General features: G+C 37.7%; 1 protein-coding gene across 4 annotated transcripts in view; it reads right to left on the minus strand.

Annotated features, from left to right (window-relative positions):
• Positions 1-6,178: 6,178 nt before the first annotated feature.
• Positions 6,179-22,007, minus strand: part of ZFX (zinc finger protein X-linked) — a 40,979-nt gene continuing 25,150 nt past the window's right edge. For 3 of the 4 annotated variants that reach the window (XM_033108041.1, XM_033108030.1, XM_033108051.1), the window contains exons 4-8: positions 10,607-10,756; positions 10,262-10,405; positions 9,740-9,892; positions 9,061-9,201; positions 6,179-8,268 (exon numbers count right to left, since the gene is read on the minus strand). In XM_033108041.1, the coding sequence (XP_032963932.1) occupies positions 7,085-8,268; positions 9,061-9,201; positions 9,740-9,892; positions 10,262-10,405; positions 10,607-10,756 (1,772 nt within the window). In that variant the 3' untranslated portion in view covers positions 6,179-7,084. The remainder of the gene's footprint in view (positions 8,269-9,060; positions 9,202-9,739; positions 9,893-10,261; positions 10,406-10,606; positions 10,757-22,007) is intronic. The other variant, XM_033108057.1, reaches the window with a different exon arrangement.

Consider the following 22,007-nt stretch of genomic DNA (forward strand, 5'->3'; position numbering starts at 1 on the left):
GACGACTTGGAGCTGATGGGCCCCTGAGAAACACACTATTCCCCAATATTCTCCAATAAAATTTAAAAAAGAAATCCAAACAAAATTAAAACAATACAAATATCAGAAGAAAATCGAGGCATATTTTTGTAGAAGCTTGGGGTAGAAAAGACCTTTTTAAATAGGACAAGAACCCCCAGGAATCATAAAGGGAAAGGAAACATATTTGATTATACAAATTTTTAAGATTTGTGTATATCAAAAGGCAACATAAACAAAAACAAGATAAATCATGGACTAGAAAAATGTGCAGCAATGTATTAGAAAGCTAATTGGCCAAATGTACAAAAGACTCTAAATAGAAAATGGAGCATGGGATTTGAATAGGTGATTTACCAGAGAAAATTCAAAGGGCTATTAGACATATGAATGTATTACTTAACTCCACTAAGAGACAGGTCAAAACAGATTGAAACCATGATGGCATGGAGAGAGGTTTTCTTACCTGTGGTACTGCTCTAACATCCACTGTTTGTAAGACCGAGGATAGTGGCCCCTCCCATATATTTCTGTGGGAGTGTAAATTGCTACAAGCCTGAAAACTTCCACATGCAACAAATATTTCTTTAGCACCTGCTACATACGGTGTTGTTCTAGGTGAACAGCAATGAACAAAACAGACAAAAATCTTTGCACTCCGGGAATTTACATTCTAACAAAAAATAATTTGCTAATATCTAGTAATTTTTGAAATAGCACATATCCTTTCCCTTGGCAATCACATCTTGGGGGAATCTATCCTACAGAGATCGAAGCACAAGTGTGTAAGGATTATATGCACAAGGATAGTTATTCTAGCATTCTTGCAGTGGCAAAAAACTGGAAACAATCTAAGTGTCCATCAAAAGGGGAATAGTTGACTAAATAACGGTGGGCCATCTCTAGAAAGTTATTCAGCTATTAAAGAGAATGAGCTAGAGCTTGGTCTACTGTCACAGAGGGATGGATACGAAATACGTGACTTCCAAAGATGCGTAATCTCATTTTAGTAAAAAAATTGCAAATGCCCCCAAGCTTCCTCTTGCTATTTCCATATCTTTCTTTGTAGTTTTGTATGAGCATGGAGGGAAGGTGTAGTCTGTTAACTACGATTACTTCAATGTAATCAGCTTGGAGGAAGTGTGGAGGCAAAATCATTGTCTTTATACTTATTTTGTGTTGTTCCAACATTTGTTACATGTATTTCGCAATTGAAAAATCGAACAAAGTTAAAGCTCAGTAAAGACATTTTTAAAAGGATAATGTTCTGGCTGGCGGGATTGAGGCAGGAAGGCATTTTATTTTCTTCTTTGTACCATTCTGAACTGTGCATATTCTCTCCAAAAAAAATGTGCAGAAAAATTTTAAGGCAACCAACAGATATGGAAATACTTGATGTTTGGAAAGAAAATTGCTGAACATAGAATCAATGTTGTGGTTACAAGACAGTTAAAAGATTTATGTGTATGGACTAAGATTGGAAAAGAACAAAGATGAACAACCCCTTTAATAAAGCAAGTCACATTGTGGGTGATCATTTTTCCAAACTTTGGTATGAAAACATGCAATAAAAATAATCCACAAGGTTTCCATCTTTGCAAATTTAATTTGCCCTTTAAAAGTTTTTTTTTTTTTTTTTTAACAAAAATTAAAGCATACTGCCCTGGGAGAAACAGGAAATTAACCTTCAAAATTCTGTCACAACCACAAGATGGGACAGTAAAAGTCAACAGGGGGAAATGAATATGTATACGCAAGACTACAGGTGAAAATCTCACTTTACTATTGGGCTAACGCCAGAGGGCCGCTCAGAATTGGACTAACCCTTATTGTTTTATGAGGATGGCATAAGGGAAACTCCTTCACCTTCCGAGTCCCAGCCTGGGAGGGCTGGAGAGGCTGCTGCAGCCATTCTCTCTCACTTGCTCCGCCTTTCTGGGGGGGACAGCAAGCAGTCTCTCTATAGCTCACACGGGGTAGGGTGGGCCCCACACCTTCCAGGGACTGGCCCCAGTCAAGGCCTAGACTGGGGGGAAACAGACTCGGCCTCTGGGTCTCCTCGTCCAGCTTTACTAGATGAAGTCACACTGTTTGTGGTTTCTTGTGTCTATTTTCAATGTGGTTAGAACCCAGAGAGGACAGGTATAATTAGAACCTCCAAAACCACAACAGATGGCTCTGCAATACTTCCCCTTATTTCAAAGCTCAGGCAAAAGAAAATGGGTTCTGCTTTTAAAGCTAAACACAAGCATGAAGGAAAAGCAGAAACTGGCCTCTCTTGGAAAGCAAAACAATATAGGTCTAGTTAACTATTCTATTTTCATCAATGAGTTTAGCTATTTCTGTGATAAATCACATCATGAATAAACAAATGCCATCTGTAATTCCTAAGTAGGCTTTCTGCAGCCAAGTTCCCTAGTGGCTTTACAACATCAGCAGGTCACTACAATGCCAAATCCTGTGTTCACCAATACCAATAACACAAGAGACCAAGCGAATAGGAAAAACCAAGTAAAGGAAAATCATTCTGGAATTTTACCTCAAACTTAATAAGACTAAGAATTTCCATCTTATACAGTGTTGGGAATTTAACTGTCATTTGTTTCCTCATCTCCGTGTGTGTGTGTGTGTGTGTGTGTGTGTGTGTGTGTGTGTGTCTATAGCCAACACTCCACTAGGGTAACTTAAAATAGGAATTTATTTACAATAGCAAAGATGTCAAAAATAACAGGAACAACATATAACAAATCCGATAATTATTTTATGAAAAAGGCAGGCAATATATACACAAAAGGTAAAACAAAATCCAAAAGGGCAAACTTAGTTTCGACCTTATCTAAACAGCCATAGAATGTGGCAAAATGGTTTTCCAGATATGAATTACTTAATGTTGGGCCAATTAATTACACACACTTTTCAGCTCTTCTGTTTTATGTGCTTGACCTTCCTCTGAGTTCTATTTACCTTTGAGAAATGTAACTTAGGGGAGGCCACACAAGATTTATGAAGTACAGGTTATTTACATGTGTACTAAAGGATTTACTCATTGACTGGCAGGCTCACACTTTAAAAGGGTTAAACCCAAGGTATAATTCGTCTTAGCCCCATTTCACCTCCAACTGCTTATTTCTGGTGCGAGTGTGTTCATGTGTGTGTGCATTTGTGTTTCTTGTCCACCACACAAATTGTTGCACCAGTAATCTCTGAAGTTCAAGTGCTCTAAAACAGTTTCCCAAACTTGAGCACGCATCAGAATCACTTGGAGGACATGCTAGGACATCAGATCACTGACTGGGTCCCAAGCCGTTTCCCAATCCAGTGGGTCTGGGGTGGGGCTGAGAATTTGCATGATTAACAAAGTCCCCTGCTGCTGCCAGACACCGAAAACCACTGCTCTGAAACAGCACCCCTTTAAGATTTGGACTGGTCATGCTTTTTACATGAATCCTAGAACTTGTGGGAAATAAAGGAAATTGTTAATACTAAGTAAGATTCCCAGAGAACAGTGCAATACATGATCTGACTGCCTGGGATCAGACTGGTAAGGTGTTGTCTGTCAGGCATTTTATCGCAACTAAGTTTCTCAATATGCTGATTTTGTCTCCTTTACGAGTCTGGACAGATGCTCACCATGCCCTCTTGATCATTTACCTCAAGTTTTGATTATTCACTGTTTGAAGGATTAGGCGAACACTTGTTCCTACATAGCTGAAGATCTGCAGGATCTCATCTTTAAAAGTCAAAGATGCCTCAAATCTATCGTGTTCTTTTTTAAGGAATGCAGGTAACTTTGACCTAACTTCTGACTTTTATTATGACAATGACCATTCTCTAGTATGTTAATGTCTACTAGAGCCCTCCAAACTGGGCACAAAGGGCTAACTCTAGGGCAGGGCTTCTCCTGTGGAGGTGGGGACAACCGCCACTGATTAAATGTGCTGTGGACTGATACTGAAATGAACTTTAAGTGCTCTCAAAAACAACTTTATGCAAGGGAAATTTATCTCAGGGGAATTAGAGATGCTAATAAATCCTTTATGAAGATAAAAGAAAAAAATGAATTCCAAGGACATGCTCATCAAAGGACTCACGAATCACCTCTTAACTTCTCTGAAATATTACTTGTAACTTAGCAGGGCTGAAATATTATCAGTATTTGCATCCGGGTCAACAAAATTCAAAGCAATCAAGCATTTGGCATTCCACTGCTGCATAAAAGGAATTAAGAAATGGGGAAATGAAAATAATCCACTGCTTTTGATGTTTATTAGGTTTACAAAAACTGTACATATTTTTTTAAGAAAAAGCATTAACTTAGTACTGGTATCAAATAGACTAAACATTCATTAACAGGAAAATATTCTGATTTTTATTTTTGCACGTTATTCTCAAGTACACAATTACAATAATGTCACACATCCCTATATGATTTTCTTTTTATGTATTTTACTTTTTTTACAAAGTGTACAGAGGGAGGGACATACAATATTTAATAGGATATTTCTACAGAACAATAACTTATATTATGTCCTTGTAAAAATCTGTACCTCTTTAAAACATTTAACTGAAACATCCATTTTTTTAGCTTTGCTAATCAAAATTGTTTTAAGAATTAAAACTAGGTTGTAACTAATGTCAGTATATAATAGTGACTACAATTTAATTTTCTCTTTATACAGACAAATACATTTTATCATATTCACTTGACCAAACCCTTAAATACCTTTTAAAGGTTTCAATATTGTGCTTTAAAAAGAAAAGAACTGTGTATGATTCCAGATTATGTAAGAGAAATATAAAGTGTGTAAAATGCTGTGTTCTTTATCTTTCAGTTTATTTAAAAAAATATAGTTAAATGACCAATTATTTATACTTTCAAATTTTACAGAATGTTTTAAAATTAATAAATTTTTACTTTCATTTGTGTTCTTAATCATCTCTGGGAAAAATAAAAAATAAGGGAGATTTTAAAGGTTCTCACAAAAAAACAGACAGAGCTTTCAAGAATAGTACTGCGGGGCAATGAATCACACAATTTTAAGTTACCTTTTTAAAAAAAGCACGTAATGGAGGCCAAGAGGGCATAGGAGTTCCCACAGGGATAGGCCCATGCCTTGGTTTTGACTGGCATTCAGGTTGGAGTTCATACCAGCCCAAAGTACTTGATTTAGACATGGGCTAAATCAATCTAGCACTTCAGAGGCTTGCCAAACACCAAATATTTAGATTTCTAACCCTATCAACTCTTGAATACAAATATCAACGGCAAGAGAAAGATGAAAGGTAAAAACCTAAAAGCACGAAGGGGACGGAGCACCATAATGAAGTGGCAAGGCAGCTATCAAGTGGGAAGAGAAGTCCTAAATCTCCCACGATGTGCCAGATACTCATGTGCTGATAGCCAACTTAAGGACCCCCAAAAATGTTTTGTTCTCCAACATTTATCTTAACATAACCAAATTCGAATTAACTGAGTTCATTTTTTTAATGTATTACTGATTCAGAACTATTTGTTTAAAAATGGCAACTCTCAAAGAAACACAAAACTGTGAAAGACTTGGTGATGTTTCAAATAAGGCCTCAGATTTTCCTCACGCACTGAAAACATACCTTTATCTTCTAATCAATGCCAACTTGAGTGTTAAGTCTTTTAAAGTTTGCTAACTGTAACTAACAAATAACAGAGCAGGCTGAACTTGCCAAGTGTAAATCATAATTAGCACCCAATCTCTGGTACGTGGAGCGGTAGCTTCCGTAGTCCCCCTCGTTTGGTGACACCGAGTTCCCTCATGGGCTTCTCAGAGAGAACTGAGGGAGGTACATTTGGATACTCAATAGCTTTTCAGAAAAATATAAAGGCGTGGAGCTGAAGTTGTATGAAAACATTCTATCTAGAAACATCTTGACTTCTATTTTTTCAATTACCAAAGATATTTAAAAGAAAATATCTTTACTCTTTAAAAATACTAGTGTCCTTATTTTCCTTCCAATTCTTCACCTGAGTAGTCTCTCTGAAGAGCATGATTTACAAAATGCTCTCTCATACATCCCTGCATCTTTCATGTTATTGTAAATTTCATTATAGATTTTAAACTACTACTTGGGGTTGTGTGTATAAATATGTAAAATAAGCAATACACACAGATACATGTTTTATATATATATATATATATATATGTGCATATATATAATTCAGGGTACATTTACATATATAAAGTTGCAAAAGATTCTATGAGCCACAAATTACCTCTAGGAGATTCCAAAATGCAGTCCTCAATAAGTCTCATTGGTAGCACACAACCATTCCAAGACAAAGCAGCACAGACAAAATGATCAAAATACAACAGGATCAAGCAAAATTTTTCAATAAAGTTTACTGAAAGTTTGCTACGCTGACAAAAGATGTAAATACTCCAAAGAAAGCCCCCCCCAAAGTATATTTCATCTGCTAAACAAAATGAAAAGTAAACACAAACCCAGCCACTGTTCTTTACTCAGCAATGCCAGGGATGCAAAAGCGCAAGTGGAAACTTTCATTGTCACGTAGTCTGAAAAGATTAAGCAAGACAAGTAAATGACAGCCATGTTAGTATAATTAGACCTGGCGGTAAAATCTCCCATTTTATGTTAGTAGATGTCTCTGACAATTTTATTGTGAGAAAAATATGGGGGGAAAAATGAGTCAAGATGATTACTTTTGGAGTAATCAATCTAAAGTTACCTTAACTTTAAGTTAAATGATCTTAGAAGAGTACCATGAAGGTAAGCAAGGTAAATATTTAAATAAATATAAAACTTCTAAGATAGAAAACTTCAGTATAGAATCAGGGATTACTTTATTAAAAGCAACTTTGCTTGTTGCTGCTTTTCCCCGCTGATTAAACAAACTGAATAGAAATCAGAACACACTGTTGAACAAAATGTAAAAAAAAAGTCAACTAGAGGCAATACTTCTATTTGTACACGGCATAAATCAATATACAGTATTTTATGTGAAAGAGACTGGCTTTAAAATTAATTTTCTGCTTCAAGGCCAACATCTCTGCAAATGTCTGAAGAAGTATTGTTAGGGCAGGCCAACTTCTTTATGATGCCGCATGATGTGCTGGTTCTTTTCGGAAGGTCTTCGGAACCCTTTCTTGCAGTACTCACATCGGTGAGGATAGTCTTTTGTATGAATGGAAATCACATGCCGTTTAAAGCCTGAGGCATCTGTAGTGCTATACTCACAGTACTCACACTGATACACTTTCCTGCCACTGTGTGTCTTCATATGCTTTTTAAGCTCATTTTGTTGCCTAAATCCCTTTCTGCATCTCTTACACCTAAACGGAAGATCTTTCGTGTGAACTGAGAGAATATGGCGACTTAGAACAAATGGATCTGCAATCTTAAAGTCACAATGTCTACACTGGTGCATTTTTTTACCCTTGTGGGCAGCCACATGCTTCTTGAGTTCTGAAGGCCTGTGAAAGCCTTTATCACACATGTCACACTTATGGGGGTAGTCCTTCGTGTGAACTGAAATTATGTGTCGTTTCAAATCACTTGAGTTCGAACTCTTGTGGTCGCAATGCAAACACTGGTGTGTTTTGCTTTCTTGGTGGATAAGAGCATGTTGCTGCACCTCTTTGGTATCTGAGAAAGTCAGAAGACAAATGTCACACTTGAATGGCATCTCTTTACTGTGCTTAGTTTTTACATGCGTTTTCAAGTTAGAAGAGTCTGCAGACCTATATTCGCAGTACTGGCATTCGTACGGCTTCTCCCCAGTGTGGATTCGCATGTGCTTTTTGAGCTCTGATGGGTGACGAAAACCTTTACCACACTCCACGCAAATATGAGGAAAGTTCTTGCTGTGGACCGCCAAAAGGTGGCGATTCAATAACCCTTGTTCAGCTGTCTCATATTCACAAAACTTACACTTGTGCATTTTGTTGGCTCCTTTTTCCTTATGCACCATTTTGTGAGTAAACAAAGCCCCAGCATGAGAGAAATGCTTCCCACACTCATCGCATTCAATGGCCTTCTCTGCCTTGCTGGTCAGCTTGTGGCTCTCCAGGTGGTTGTGTAAACTTATCTTCTTGTTGGTAGTGTAATCACAGTCCGTACAGCGGTACTTCTTCTTGGTAAGGTGTTCAGGATGGTTTTTCATGTGCCTTTTCAAGAAACCTCTTGACTTAAACTTTTTCCCACAAATCATGCAAGGATAGACAGTCAAGGGATGTCCATCAGGGCCAATAATTATTGCTAAGAAAGGAAAAGAAAGGTGCATGAGTGATCAAACCAAGTTCTGTTCTGGTATCTTCAAGAATTTAAAGTGTGTGTTCTGAACACTATTGGACAAGCACTGTTGAGTTAGGCTATTTGCTACTTAACATTCCTATTACCAGTTTTCAACATGAGAGATATAGCAACCTCATCATAAAGAGGAACCTGGTCTGGAAACTTCATTCAGTAGGACTGTATCAATCTCACTCCCTCCAGTTTATAAAAATAAATGAATAAATATATAACTTCCATCAACTAGTGATTGAAGCTGTATCAATTTGGAAATTGGTGGGAAATTATGCATGAGAATAAAGTTTCATAGTCACAATTTCTGCTTTGGTTATTCCAAAAAACAATTTAGATCCATTTACAGTAAAGCTTGACTATACCTATAAAATTTTTAATATGTAACTCGGCATATGAGAATAGATAGGAATATGTCACATGAACTGAAGTCCCTGTCCTGCTGCTCTGTAAATTATGCCTGCTTTATGCTGACATAATCAGATTCTTCAAATCTATTTACTTAAAAAAAAACAAAAAACATCAGTTTTCAATTTTTTCATCCATCTTTGATCCATTCCATTTTATCCAAGGAAATCATTCATGAATATCACTGAATTCTTAAAATTATATTTTCCAATTCAATACACAAAAACTACATGTGGTCTAGCAGCTGAAATGCCATCACAACACCTCTGTGGATACATACGAGAGCTTCATCTGAGAGCTCGCAAAGCACGCTGCGTTGTGGGACTCATGTGCCCTCACCTGTTTGGTACTGCCTGGAATCAGGTCTTCTCCTTTTCTTTGGTTTTTGTTTAGCCAGTCTGCCGAGCCCAGCAGACTCATCTATGTGCAAGAGGGCACTTGCAGTGCCATTCCGGTTTTCAATTCCATCAGAATTATTACCTAACAATGCGCATTAAAAAACAAAATTATACTGTATTATAAATTATAAAGAATTAGGGATTCTTTATTAACTACAACAACAAAATGTAAACCATGATACTCATGAATGACACAAATTCTCCATTCTAGGTAATGGGTTTCATGACCACATTTATTCTAGCGAGACCGTAGGAAAATGGCCTAGCTTCCAAATCTAAAAAATACATGTCAGCATTTTGCCCCATGGACTCCCTTGTTGTCTCCCAAAATTGTAAAGCTTGGGCCAGATATAATCAAGATGAAAAGTTTCAGCTTGAAAGCCTGTGTACTTCTTGCAGTACATCCTTCTACGTAATATACACATGAAGGAAAATCCTGTTAAAAATAAAGACAAAAAGTAGACTTTATAAAATCTTCCTCTACTCTTGTCCAAATCTAAAAACCCTTACAAGGTACTGGTATTTCAGATTTCTGAAACCTAAGACGACAGAAACCATCTTTCAATCATGAATTCATGTTCAAGAACCAAGTCAATCCTAAGAGCTGCTATGCGACTTACCGTAAGCTGCTGCCCATGCTATTGGCATAAAGGTTTTGATTTCATTGTCATCGATTTGCTGTTCATGTGCGGCGGCGGCTGCCGCTGCGGCAGCAGCATCCTCTTCTCCTACAATCACTTCCATATAAACTTCATCAGCAATTTCAGCAACATCTAAGTAGAAAATCATATAAACTTTTGTGGCCAGGTTTACAGCGATCCCGGGAAAGAGAATTTCATTTAAATGCAGTAAATAGATAAGTACCAAGAAGGTTCAGATGTTCTATACCTACAACAGCGCTTTCACATAGTAAGCACCCAAGTATTTTAGTGAATCATTCAATTCTTGGTTTTCGCCATAGTTTGTTTGTAAAGCAACATTCTAAGCATACATAATGAGTCACTGACGTTTACTCTGGAATATGGCAGCGTAATAATCTCTACAATAATGCTACTTATTTCCTTCAATTACTGGTGTATTTTTTTTAAAAAAGAGCTACAGGAACATAAATATTTTCTCCCACAGAAAGGCCACCTACTTACTTAAGTCTTCATCTTCTTGCTGAGAGTCATTGACAGTCATATAAACCATCTTTTCCCTTGGCACACGAATACTGCTAGTCTGATCAAGTAGTTCAACTCCATGATCATTCTCAGGCTCGCTCTCCACAATGTCTACGGTGCCACCTATCAGGGAAGATGACAGCTCCAAGAATTCATGTGAAAACTGCATTTCTACCTGTTTTACTTATTACACTTGACATACTTTGCTATTGCTACATTGGAATCCTTGCTTACAAGTCCTCTTCACAAAAGATTTCAAATGTTCTCAATCGAAACCACCCAAAAGTTATCAGGATGTATACTATGCTGAAGGTTTCCTCTTACCTAAGTCATCCTCTCCGGGGTCAGCTTTAAAAATGTACACCTTGATGACTTCTGGGCAAGTGCCATCCACTTTACAAGGATCGATTTCCGACTCCGCATCCAAGGTCATTCCAGAGGAACCGTCGTGTTCTATTTTGCCAGCATCATCCACTAAAAAGGCAGGAAACACGTTACAAATAATAGTGGCTACTTAAAAGGTTACTGTTTTCAAGTCTTTTTCATAAATATAAATCTTTAGCCTGATTCACATAAAATTGAATGATTTTGAACTCAACACGCAGGGCATGATGGGAAATGTGGCCAACGGCTAAGGCAAAGCCTGATCACGGAGGGCCTTGTGCAACCTGGCAGAGAAGCTCAGACTTGATCCTGGTAAGCTGGAGGTTTCTCAATCTGGTCAGGTGTCAAAATCTCTTAGGGAACTTAAAAACACTGGCCAGTGCCAGCAGTTCTATAGAATCAAAATCTATAGGGATGGGGCTTAATATATAGACAGATTTAAAGGTTCCCTGCACCAGGGATTCTGATCAGAGGTTTGAGAACCTCTGCTATAGGTGACAGGACACTTTTACGCCGATCAATGACAGGGTAAGATTGCCATTTTTTCTACACTATACTGGCCTTAAGAAAGGTAGATCCAAAGGGATCAAGACGTAAAACAAGGATACCACTTGTGAGTCTACGGAAATAATGCAGGCGACACATGGCAAGGCCTCGAATCAGGACAGAGGTAGTACAGACAGGGAAGAAGGCTGGACTTGAGGCCTTATCCTAGGACGGAAATGGTAGGACTTGGTGGCCAACTGAAAACTGAACATGACAGAGCAGCCAAGGGTAACTATGGGATTTCTGATTTAGATAACTGCGTGACTGTGGGAAGAGATGTTAAGAGAAACGAGGAAAAGGATCTTTCTTCCCACACGTTTAATTACTTTAAGGTCCCTAAAAGCTCTCAGAACTGGTGCCTGCCCCTCTCCCTGTGCTCCCAGCACCCTTTGATCGTTTCTCTCCGAGTGTACAATTCACTGTATTGGCATCTGGGTTTCCCCTATTATCTTTCCACACTGATAGAGCAGAACCTGTATTTTCCTTATTCAATCTTTTAAGACAGAGTCTGGTGGTAGATGCTCAGAATATTGATGAATCGATGATTCAATGAATGACTGAGATGTGAAATCAGCTGCTGGATATTCCAGTCTGAAAGCTAAAGGCCGACAGATTTGGGAGTCATCAGCTCCGTGGTAACTAAGCCTTGCAATCACACAGTGAGAACCTGTAGTGTGAGGCCAGAGTAGACTGAGGAAGTCCTAGGAGTTGTCACAGTTTAAGGAAGGGACAAAAGGAGTTCACAAAGGAACCCAAGAAAGGACAGCTGGAGAGGTTGGTGAAAAGTCATGAAGGAAGCTAGGGCCTTAAAAATTCCAAGAATCCCTAGTAAGGTGCATGGCTAATGCAGCATGCACGCAAGTCAAGGAGAGATATCTGCACTGACTGGAGTAACCCAGAAGCCACTGGTGTTCCTGGTGAAAAGCGGTGCAGTGGAGGCTCTACGGGGTCAGATTAAAGTGAGGGGAGCAATCGGTGGAAGGTGTGAATTTCTTTAAGAAGTCTAACTTAGAATGGAGAACAAAGGGGCAGTAACTAGAATGGGTTGCAGGGTCAAGGCATTTTCTGTTTAACTGATAAAAATAGTTGTGCGTGCACGATCTGTGGGAGAAAATATACTAGAAAGTGAAAGGCTGAAGTCAGACACAGTGAAATTTCTGGATCAAGATGTCAGAAGAAAAGGGAGATGAAGCTAGGTACAAAGATAAAGGAATTTTCCTTAACTAGGAGGAGAAATATGCTATCCTTCTGAGACCTGAGGAGGTAAACGTAGATGAGAACATAGCTACTTTGTGTTTAGAGAAAGCGGAAATACAGAAAGTCAGAGGAGTTCATGGCTGGTGGCTTCAACAGCGGATATGAAATAGGACGCAAGGACTTTGGTAGTTACCAGTGAGTTAAGAGGTTGGGAAGCTAGAGAAAATGAGCTGATCCAGGACAAGCTTAATGATATGAAGAGTCAAAAGGATCAGTTGGGTAAACCCTTTGGGGTTTAAAAAAAGAGAGAGAGGTTCTCTGAACTCTGCACATAACTACCTAAATTCAAGTTTCTTGACTATGCTTTATAAAAATGGTTTGTAGGGAGAAAGAATCAGCATTATGTCCTTATTTCTGGCCCGATGTATACTTCCCCTTTCTCAAAGCTAAATATTTTTATGGCATTCGCAGCTGACGGAACCAATATTATTTTCTTACAAGTGGCTTTGGAATGTTAAACCGAGATAGCATTAGAAGGATGAAGATCTCACCAAACCAGCAGGAGAATCCTCAGTAAATCTGTTGTATCTTCAGAGAACTCATCTCTGACCGTTGACATTGTTGATGAAACTTGGCCTCTTTTGGCAAGATTTGTCAAAACTGATTCTAACAAGTATTAGAAGATCAAATGTCCTTGTGTTTACAAAGAACAAGGTCAGACTGGCTGTTTTTGTGTATATTAGTTTGTCAGTACTAGTAAGATAAAACCTTTGATGACTGGAAAATCTAATCACTTTGGAGCTTGCAAAATGTCATGTATTTAACTGTAACTTGGAGTAAAAGAACTTTCTGTTTGCTTTCATAAATGTGTGGGAATTTATGCCTGTACATTTCAAATATACAGGCTTATCTGAGCTGAGCATAGCTATTCTGTCACTTGGCAAGAGGAGAATTCACCTTTAGAATTTGCCCCACCAACTCAACCTATGAAATTATTCCAACTATGAAATATACATAAGTGATTTCTTTAAAAAATATTTTGATGGTCCTGTTAAGTACTCAAAATTTCACTGTGATTTTAAAGCTACCATTAAAAATGAATTCCTAAAAACAAAGAAGGCTTCGATAAAACTGAGTGAGTCGTCATACGTATGATTTCTGTGTAAGTGTCTTCTTCTAATGTAGTAATGGAGAACTAGAGCTTTAGAATAAGGCGTCTCCAAAATAGAAGAGCATAATTTCCTGAAATTAAGACTACTTCTAATAACAACTACCACTTACATGGCATTTCACAATTTCCTTAGCATTTCTAGGTACTTTTATTTCATTTGATTTTCACCTTTTCCAGATAAAGGCTCTGAGATGGTATATGACCTGTCCAAAGTCAGTGAACTAGTGAGGGGTGGGAGACAGAGTGAGGAGGTGCCTGTCTTTAGAATCCAGACATTTTTATCTCCTGACTTAAGAAATGTTCACTATGTAAAATTTAGTATTTTAAAAAATTACAAATAGTCCCACCAATCAGATTCCATCATTATGTTAATAAATTTCCTTCCCAGTTTTTTTTCTATTTAAAAAAAAAAACATGGCATCACAATTTCCTCAAGCCTTATAATTATCTTTACATCTCATCTAGCATTTTAAATTTCAAAACTGAAGAAAAATTTGACTTAGCAACAATCTCATTAGCAATAGCAAACCCATAGCAAAATATAGGCATACTTTATAATGCTTCAAAGGAGCTTCAGTAAAATCCCCTGAAGACCGAAAATTGGGGGATGGTTATTTGCAATGCTAATAGATACTACAGTATCTAAAAATATAGTCCATTAAGATTTCAGAAAACCCAGTAGTTCCTGGAAAAGAAACATTACTTGGAGGGGAGGGGGGGAAATACACCACTTCAAGTAAATTGCTTGTTAAAGGAACATTGATCTAAAATTTAAAAATCAGCAAAAACTAAGCTTATATGGAGAACATTTCAGCGGGAATCTATACAATAAGGAACAACAGTGGTTGTGACAGATAACACCAAACAATCACCCACCACAACCACATGTCAAGCATGATGCTAAGCCCTTAAAATATATCATTTACTCCTCACAACAACCTTATGAAATAGGTGGTATTGTTTTGTTCTTCTCACCTCTCTAAGCTTCTAGAAAATTTTCATTATAATTTTTGCCAAGATAGAAAAATACGTCACTGGATTGCAGTGTACATTAACATCATAAAGAGATCCCACTAAACACCCTTAGACGCTGCCCTCGGTCAGCTTTCCCAAAACAAAGGTCCAGGCACCTTCCTCTCTAGCACAGAACAGTGCCATTTCCTAGCAAGTAAATTCCTATCTAGCAACTGACCAAACTGCCTTTAGTTCTGTCTCCCCCAGCAGGCCCCCCGAGTACCCCATGTACTCTGAACTTAAACAATGTTTTTATTTCCATTCCTTTGTTTCTGCAACTTTGCTTTAAGATATATACATAGTTTATTGCCGAAATTATACAGCTTATTATTTAAGAAAAGGATTCTAAAAGTATAAAAAGTAATTAAAATATGCTCAAAATCCCACTACCTGGAACTATCAATAGAATGTACAGATTATTCAGACATTTCTATGCATATTTATAAATAAAAGGATGGAAGTATGAACAGTTTTAATGAAACATGCTAGTCTTAAAAATTATTACATTAGCATTCACTCGACCTGTGGTCAATGCCATTCCCATTCCCCGGCTCTCTAATCCCTTGCCCCACCCCTCTTCATTTCATCACACTGGCTTGGCCTAACCACAAACTTGGCTAAATGCAATTTTCCTCTTTGTCTCTCACAAGCACCTGTGCAGCTCAATCAGGTTGGAAGCATTCCTTCTCTCTTTCTCTCTCTCTCCCCCCTCCCCACTACCCAGGCGGTTTTACTTTGAATTCATGACCCTGAACCTGCAGTTGACCTTTTCTACTTTCCCCCATTTTCCACACCCTCCTTTCTCCTCAAATCTCTATTACCACCTCCCCAGCCTCGCTCTCAGGTGATCTTACTGCACTGGAAACAGAAACAATCAGAAGACCCATTGCCTACAGCATCTACCCACCTACCAGCAACTAAAGCCATGGACTCTAACTGGAGCCAAACCATCTGTGTTCCTAACTAAAGCCGCCTCCTTACTGCTCCAGCACCTCTCCCCTCTGTACCCCTACACCCTCCCCTGGATCATTTTCATTAGCATACAAAGCTATTCCCCCCCCAAACAAAAACTCTCATCCCGTTTCTTTGCCGCCTCCTTTTCTCCAACTCTTATTCCATATCCTCTAAACTCACTTGAATCAGGCCCGTGACGTCCCCAAAACATCATCAAGGTCACCCGTGCTCACCCTCATTTGACCTGTCCCAGCTTTCCCCACTCGGCTTCCGGGACCCAAGCTCTGGGTTTCATCCTCCTCAGTCCTTTGCAGGAGCCTCTTACTGTTGTTGCAAACCCCAGGGCCTTAGTTCTCAGTCTTGGTTTATCTCCAATCCCTCCTTTGGTGATCTCATTCTGTCTCAGAGTTTAAATTTCATCTATATGCCAGCAACGCCCAATTTTGCATTTCCACTGTAGTCGTTTCCCAAATTCAGATTTGTACATGTCTTTGATGTCTATGAGACATCTATCTCACAACTAAGTCTCTGCTCAAATGTCATCTCAGCAAACCCTGACTACTTCTGTAGCCCCAAATCTATCTTATTCTCTTTTGTTTCTCCCCAAGCAGTTATCATTTATGCCCGTGTACCTCTGCTAGAATATAATTCTCAACAAGGAAAAGGACTGTCATCTATTTTGTTCACTGATGTACTCCAAGTGCCCACAATACTGCCTGACATATAGAAAGCACACAATGTTCACTTGTTAAATATATGAATACTGATCTTGAAGTAAATGTTTAGTTATAATTAGTTCTTAACCTTGTAAAGAAAACTATAAAAACAAAAAGTCACATTTTGTTTATACTACATGACTTAATTTTAAAGCCAGTATCTACTGTCACTCTGAAAGATGTGGAAATAAACACATTTATACCCCTCCACTTCCCAATATTTTATAGTTTTATATTAAGTGAATTCAATACTCACTACAAATCCTTTTATCACAATTTCTCCATTCTAGAGTTCTTTTTATTGATTGATCCTTTGGTTCGCTAGGTTCATTATCAAATAAGGCTGTCAAGAAGGGCTAATGGATACTACAGTCTCTGAGTTCCTAAATATTTAAAAATGTCAATCTATGACATTTTGGCTGAGCATAAAATTACTGGGTTACATTTTCTCAGAACTTTGTAGACAATGTTCCACTGTATTCTAACACAGTATTTGTGTGGATGTCCCTATAATGTTTTAAAGTTCACTAAATATTACTATGATTATGGCTTGGTGGTTTCATCATTCTGTCAATTTCTTGAAACAAAAAAGATTTGATCTCTATTTCAGGAAAATTTCTTCCATTACAAATATTTTTCTAGTTCACTGGTTGTGACCCCTTCTTTTGGATTTTTCTTACGTGTCTTTGTCTCCTTTATCTGTCTCCTATACATATCCATCTTTTCCATAATCATTTTTGTATCTATTATTTTTTAACCACTTCATTTTTGTGATTTCATAAAGCCCAGTCCTTCTGCCCCTGTTTATACTGAGTTTCTCCGAAAATAAGACCTAGCCGACCATCAACTCTAATGCGTCTTTTGGAGCAAACCTTAATATAAGACCCGGTCTTATTTTCAAGGAAACACGGTAGTAGCCCCTAGAATCATTAGATTCTAAGCCATTAGACTGTATTGATCTCCAGAGTTTATGCAGTAAACACAAGGGATTGGACTTATTCATTCAGTCATTCCCGAAACCACTTTTTATTGGATGTCTACTATGACCAGGGTTGTGCTTAATTAGAAGCTAACATCAGACCCACTGGTCAAAACACCTAAACTGAAAGCCGAGGCCACCACACTCCACATCCGCAGTGGTGCCTTTCACACTGCAGCTGGCCAGATGACAGCTGCATGCAGCAACCCTGCAGACAGATCAGCATGTCCAAATGTGCTCCGCCTCTAGTTAATGGGTTTGCCATCTGCCCAGCTGCACTAGCCAGAAACCAGACAGGGAGCCTCACAGCCTCCCTCTTCCTCAACCCTAAATTTAATCCAAATTCTACTTCCAAAATGTGTCATGAAGCAGTTTCTGCCAAACTCTACTGACAGGAGCCACTTTCAAATTATCATCATCTGTTGCTTACCTAAACGACTCTCAGTGTACTTTTTGTTTCTGATTTTACTCCGATGTCCACTCTCAATACTGCCACTAAGATGACCTTTCTAAACCATAAATCTAAGTATATTATTAATCTGCTTTCAACACTTTAACAGCTCCCTACATCAGAAAGGTAGAGCAGGCTTCTTAGTGTATTCAAGGGCCTTTATGATTTGTGCCCTATTTTGCCACTCTTACTTCTTATTGTTTCCTCCATTTTCCTCACCAAAGACATTTGCACCCCAAATAAAAAGTCTCTGAACAAAGACCTTTCATACCTCGTGCCTTTAAATATGCCCTCCTTTCTGCCATTCCTCCCTCCTCAGCCACCCACTGAACGTTGTATTCATCCTTCAACTTGAGTTCACCCCAAATTATTTTAAAGATGTAATAATGGTATTATTGGTTTGTTTCAAATCCCTGTCTTTGAGAAATACATATTGAAATGCTTATGAATGAAATAGTATGTCGAATTTGCTTCAAAATATGGGAGGGAGGAAAAATAAATAGGAGAAGAGATGAAATAAATTCATTTATGTCTTCAACCAAGGTTCCACGGAACTTTGGTTTATAACACTTTCACAGCATTTACCTCACTCAAGTGTACCAAAAATTTCCCACCATTTCTTCCCTTAGTGCTTCCAAAATACTTTGTATACCCAGTTATTGATCTTTTCACACTCAACTATAATTACCTGTTTCTGTTTGCCTTTTCTCCAAGACTGTGTACTCTTAAGCCAGAGATTTTCATTGTTTATCTCTAATAGCTAGCAAGGTTCCTAGCTTATCGTGGCTGATTAATAAATGTTTTTGAATGAATGAAGACATAAGAAAAGTAAACATGGACAATAGTAAAAACAGTTTATATATGATTCCTCTTTTTCATATAAACATAAATTGGGGAAAAAACATTTTTGAGGTAGAAAAACAATGGAATAGGATATATGGAGGCTGTATGGGGTGGCTTCTGCTATAAAGAGTTAACTAAGACAATGTTTAACTCTCCTCCAAATTATTTCCTTTGTTGAAATTGGGTATTCAGTAATATTGTGGATTTTAGTCATCACTGGACTTCTTTCTATTGGGCTCCTCCGTCCGCCAATAATCACTATTTATCCCAAACTCTACTGCTTTGTAATATTCATTTTAAACACACATACATATAAACACACACACACACACACACACACACACACACGAAGAAAGGCAGTATGAGAGTGGAGAGTAGACACTTTGGAATAAAACACACTTGATTTCGAACCTTTATCCTAAGGCTAGCTGACTGTGTAACCTTGGACAAGTTACCTAAACTGAGCCTGAGTTCCCCAATCTGTGAAATCGCGGTAACACGAACATTACAGGGTTGTTGCAAGGAAAATAACATATATTAAGTTCTGGCACAGAGATACTATTTATTAAAGGTTTACTATTACCTATTTTTATTATTACCAACTTGTTACAAATATCCAACTACATAATCTTTCTTGGGATAAGAAAGACTTAAGTCTTTAAAAAAATTTTTTAATTATCCATATTTACTTGATAGCAATCAAACCACAAATACAATCCTAAACATTTTTCCCCTGAAAAAAGAGAGCTTCATTAACAACAAATCTCACCAAACTAAATTACGTCTTCTGATAGAAATGCCAATTGCCTCATGGGTCATTAGAAGATGGATCTGATGAGTCTAAAAGCATTCTGCACACATTAGCACCTGAGCTCTTCCTTTGAAATATTAATTCAAATGGACTTAAATTATATATATGCCACCAGCCCAAAAGAGTTTAATAAGAATTAGTTAAGAACTAAGCGATCTAATGATTTATTAACATTCAGCTTTTATAAAAGTAGTTGCATAATGTAGAAAATAGTGTTTTAAATACAACTTTATCTTAATGAAAAAGTCATTGGCCTTAGAATATAAAAACAGCTAAATGGGGAGAACACAGTTATCACGGTCATCAAAGTTTTATTCCAGTTATGGTCTGTACAAAGCAAAATTTCTAATTTTATAATCAACATGTTAAAAATGGTAACATTCCTTCACTTAACCAAACTAGTTTAAAGGGTTCTAAGCTTAAATTATTTGCTATAATTTTTGTTAATTTGTCTCTTTTAAAACTGCTTAAAATCACTGGAAGCAATTTTTTATTAAAATGTATATTAGAAATGAAGCATCATATAGGTTTACATTCGAATAGAGGCTCCTGGCCAAGTGTTTGGTTTTTGGCAGACGGACCCCACGCTCCAGCGGCCTCTGAGCTGTTTTCTCTGACGTTACCTTTGTCTTCCATAAGAATGCATTATGTCGCTACCACATTCATTTTGCTAATTCTTTTAAAACTGAATTATGCATTTAGCCTGGACTTTAAATTTTAGACTGTAATATTTAGGGTAGTAAATTTTGCAATCCACTCCTCACTCCTGACAGCATGAAATTAGTATAGGCATATAAATGGCATGGAATTAAGAGTCCAGAAATTAACCCCTCATGTTTACAGTCAATTATTTTCCACAAGGTTGCCAAGAACATTCAATGGGGAAAGAATAGTCTTTTCAACAAATGGTGCGAGGGTAACTGAATATCCACATGCCAGAAAGTGAAGTTAATTCCGCACTGCACACCATATTAAAAAAATAAACTCAAAATGGATCAAAGCCTAAATGTAAGAGCTAAAACTATAAAAATCCTAGAAGGAAACAGGTATAAATCCACATGACCTCGGATTAGGTAACAATTTCTTAAATATGACACCAAAAGCACAAGCAACAAAAAAAAATAGAGATAAATTGGACTTCATCAAAATTTAAAACTTTTGCACATCAAAGGACACTATCAAAAAAGTAGAGAGGTGGTCGATTAGCTCAGTTGGTTAGAGCGTGGTGCTAATAACACCAAGGTTGCCGGTTCGATCCCCGCTTGGGCCACTGTGAGCTGCGCCCTCCTTAAAAAAAACAAAAAAAAAAAAGTAGACAACTGACAATAGGAGAAAATATTTGCAAATCATGTATCTTATAATAAAAAGACAACAAATGGCCAATGAGTAAATCAAAAGATGCTCAATATCATTAGCCATTAGGGAAATGCAAATCAAAACCACAACAGGACACCACTTCACATCCAGTAGGACGGCCATGATCTAAAAGACAATATTAACAAGTGCTGCGGAGGATGTGGAGAAATTGGAACTTCACACTGCAAACTAGGTAGCGCTTTAGAAAAGCCTGGCAGTTCCTCAAAAGGTTAAACATACTATTACCATATGACCTGGCAATTCCACTCTTACATGTATTATATGTACGAGAAATGAAAACATATGCCCACAAAAACTGTACACAAATGTTGATATTATAGTCATAACAACCAAAAAGTGGAAACAACCCAAATGTCCATCAACCGATGAATGGACTAAAATACATACCCATGCAACAGATTATTCAGTAATAAAAAAGAATGAATAATACATTTTTTTTAAAAGGAAGAAAAGATGTGGACCCAAGAAATACTGCAAAGACGAAACTAATAGGTCATGGTTACTGATTGAATATGGGGAATGATCAATGGGGACGATTCAAATAAAACTTGGATTCTTCAAGAAAGGAAATGTGGTGCCAGTAACAGAGGGGGAAAAAAGGGAATGAAGCGCTGACACATGCTACAACATGAATGATTGTTGAAAACATTATGCTAAGTGAAAGGAGCCAGTCACAAAAGACCACATATTATAGGAGTCCATTTACACGAAATGTCCAGAATAGGCAAATCCAGAGACAGAAAGCAGACTGGGGGTTGCTTGGAGTTGGAGGGGATGGAGAGGGTTGATGGGAGTAATAGCTAAAGGGTATGGGGTTTCTCTTTGGGGTAATGAAAATTTTCTAAAATTGGTTTTGATGATGGTTGCACAAGTCTGTGAATATATAAAACCATTCAACTGCACACTTTAAATGGGTGAACTGTATGCTGTGTGTGTATAAAGCTATTACCAAAAAAGTTACTGCAACACTTACGCTGAATCTAGGATTAGAAAGGAACACCTAACTCCTGCTCACCTTCTACCTGTTCTAATTAAAAGACGTGGGAGATGTCAGTAAGATCTAGAGTGACATCTCATTGATCATGTTAATATGAGAAGCACTCAAAGACAATTTTGTTTGCTGCAGCTATTGTAAGGCAGTGTCTGACTTATCAGCACCAGATCTTTTCCAACTTTCCCTACTGTACAAACTGATGGTTCACAAAATAGTATCTTGACTATGCAGCTGCAAAGAGAAACTCCAGAAGGTTAAAGACCAGTGCAAAAAAATTAGGGATGTCTG

The sequence above is a fragment of the Rhinolophus ferrumequinum genome, chromosome X, assembly GCF_004115265.2.
Source record: "Rhinolophus ferrumequinum isolate MPI-CBG mRhiFer1 chromosome X, mRhiFer1_v1.p, whole genome shotgun sequence".
Classification (NCBI taxonomy): Eukaryota; Metazoa; Chordata; class Mammalia; order Chiroptera; family Rhinolophidae; genus Rhinolophus; species Rhinolophus ferrumequinum.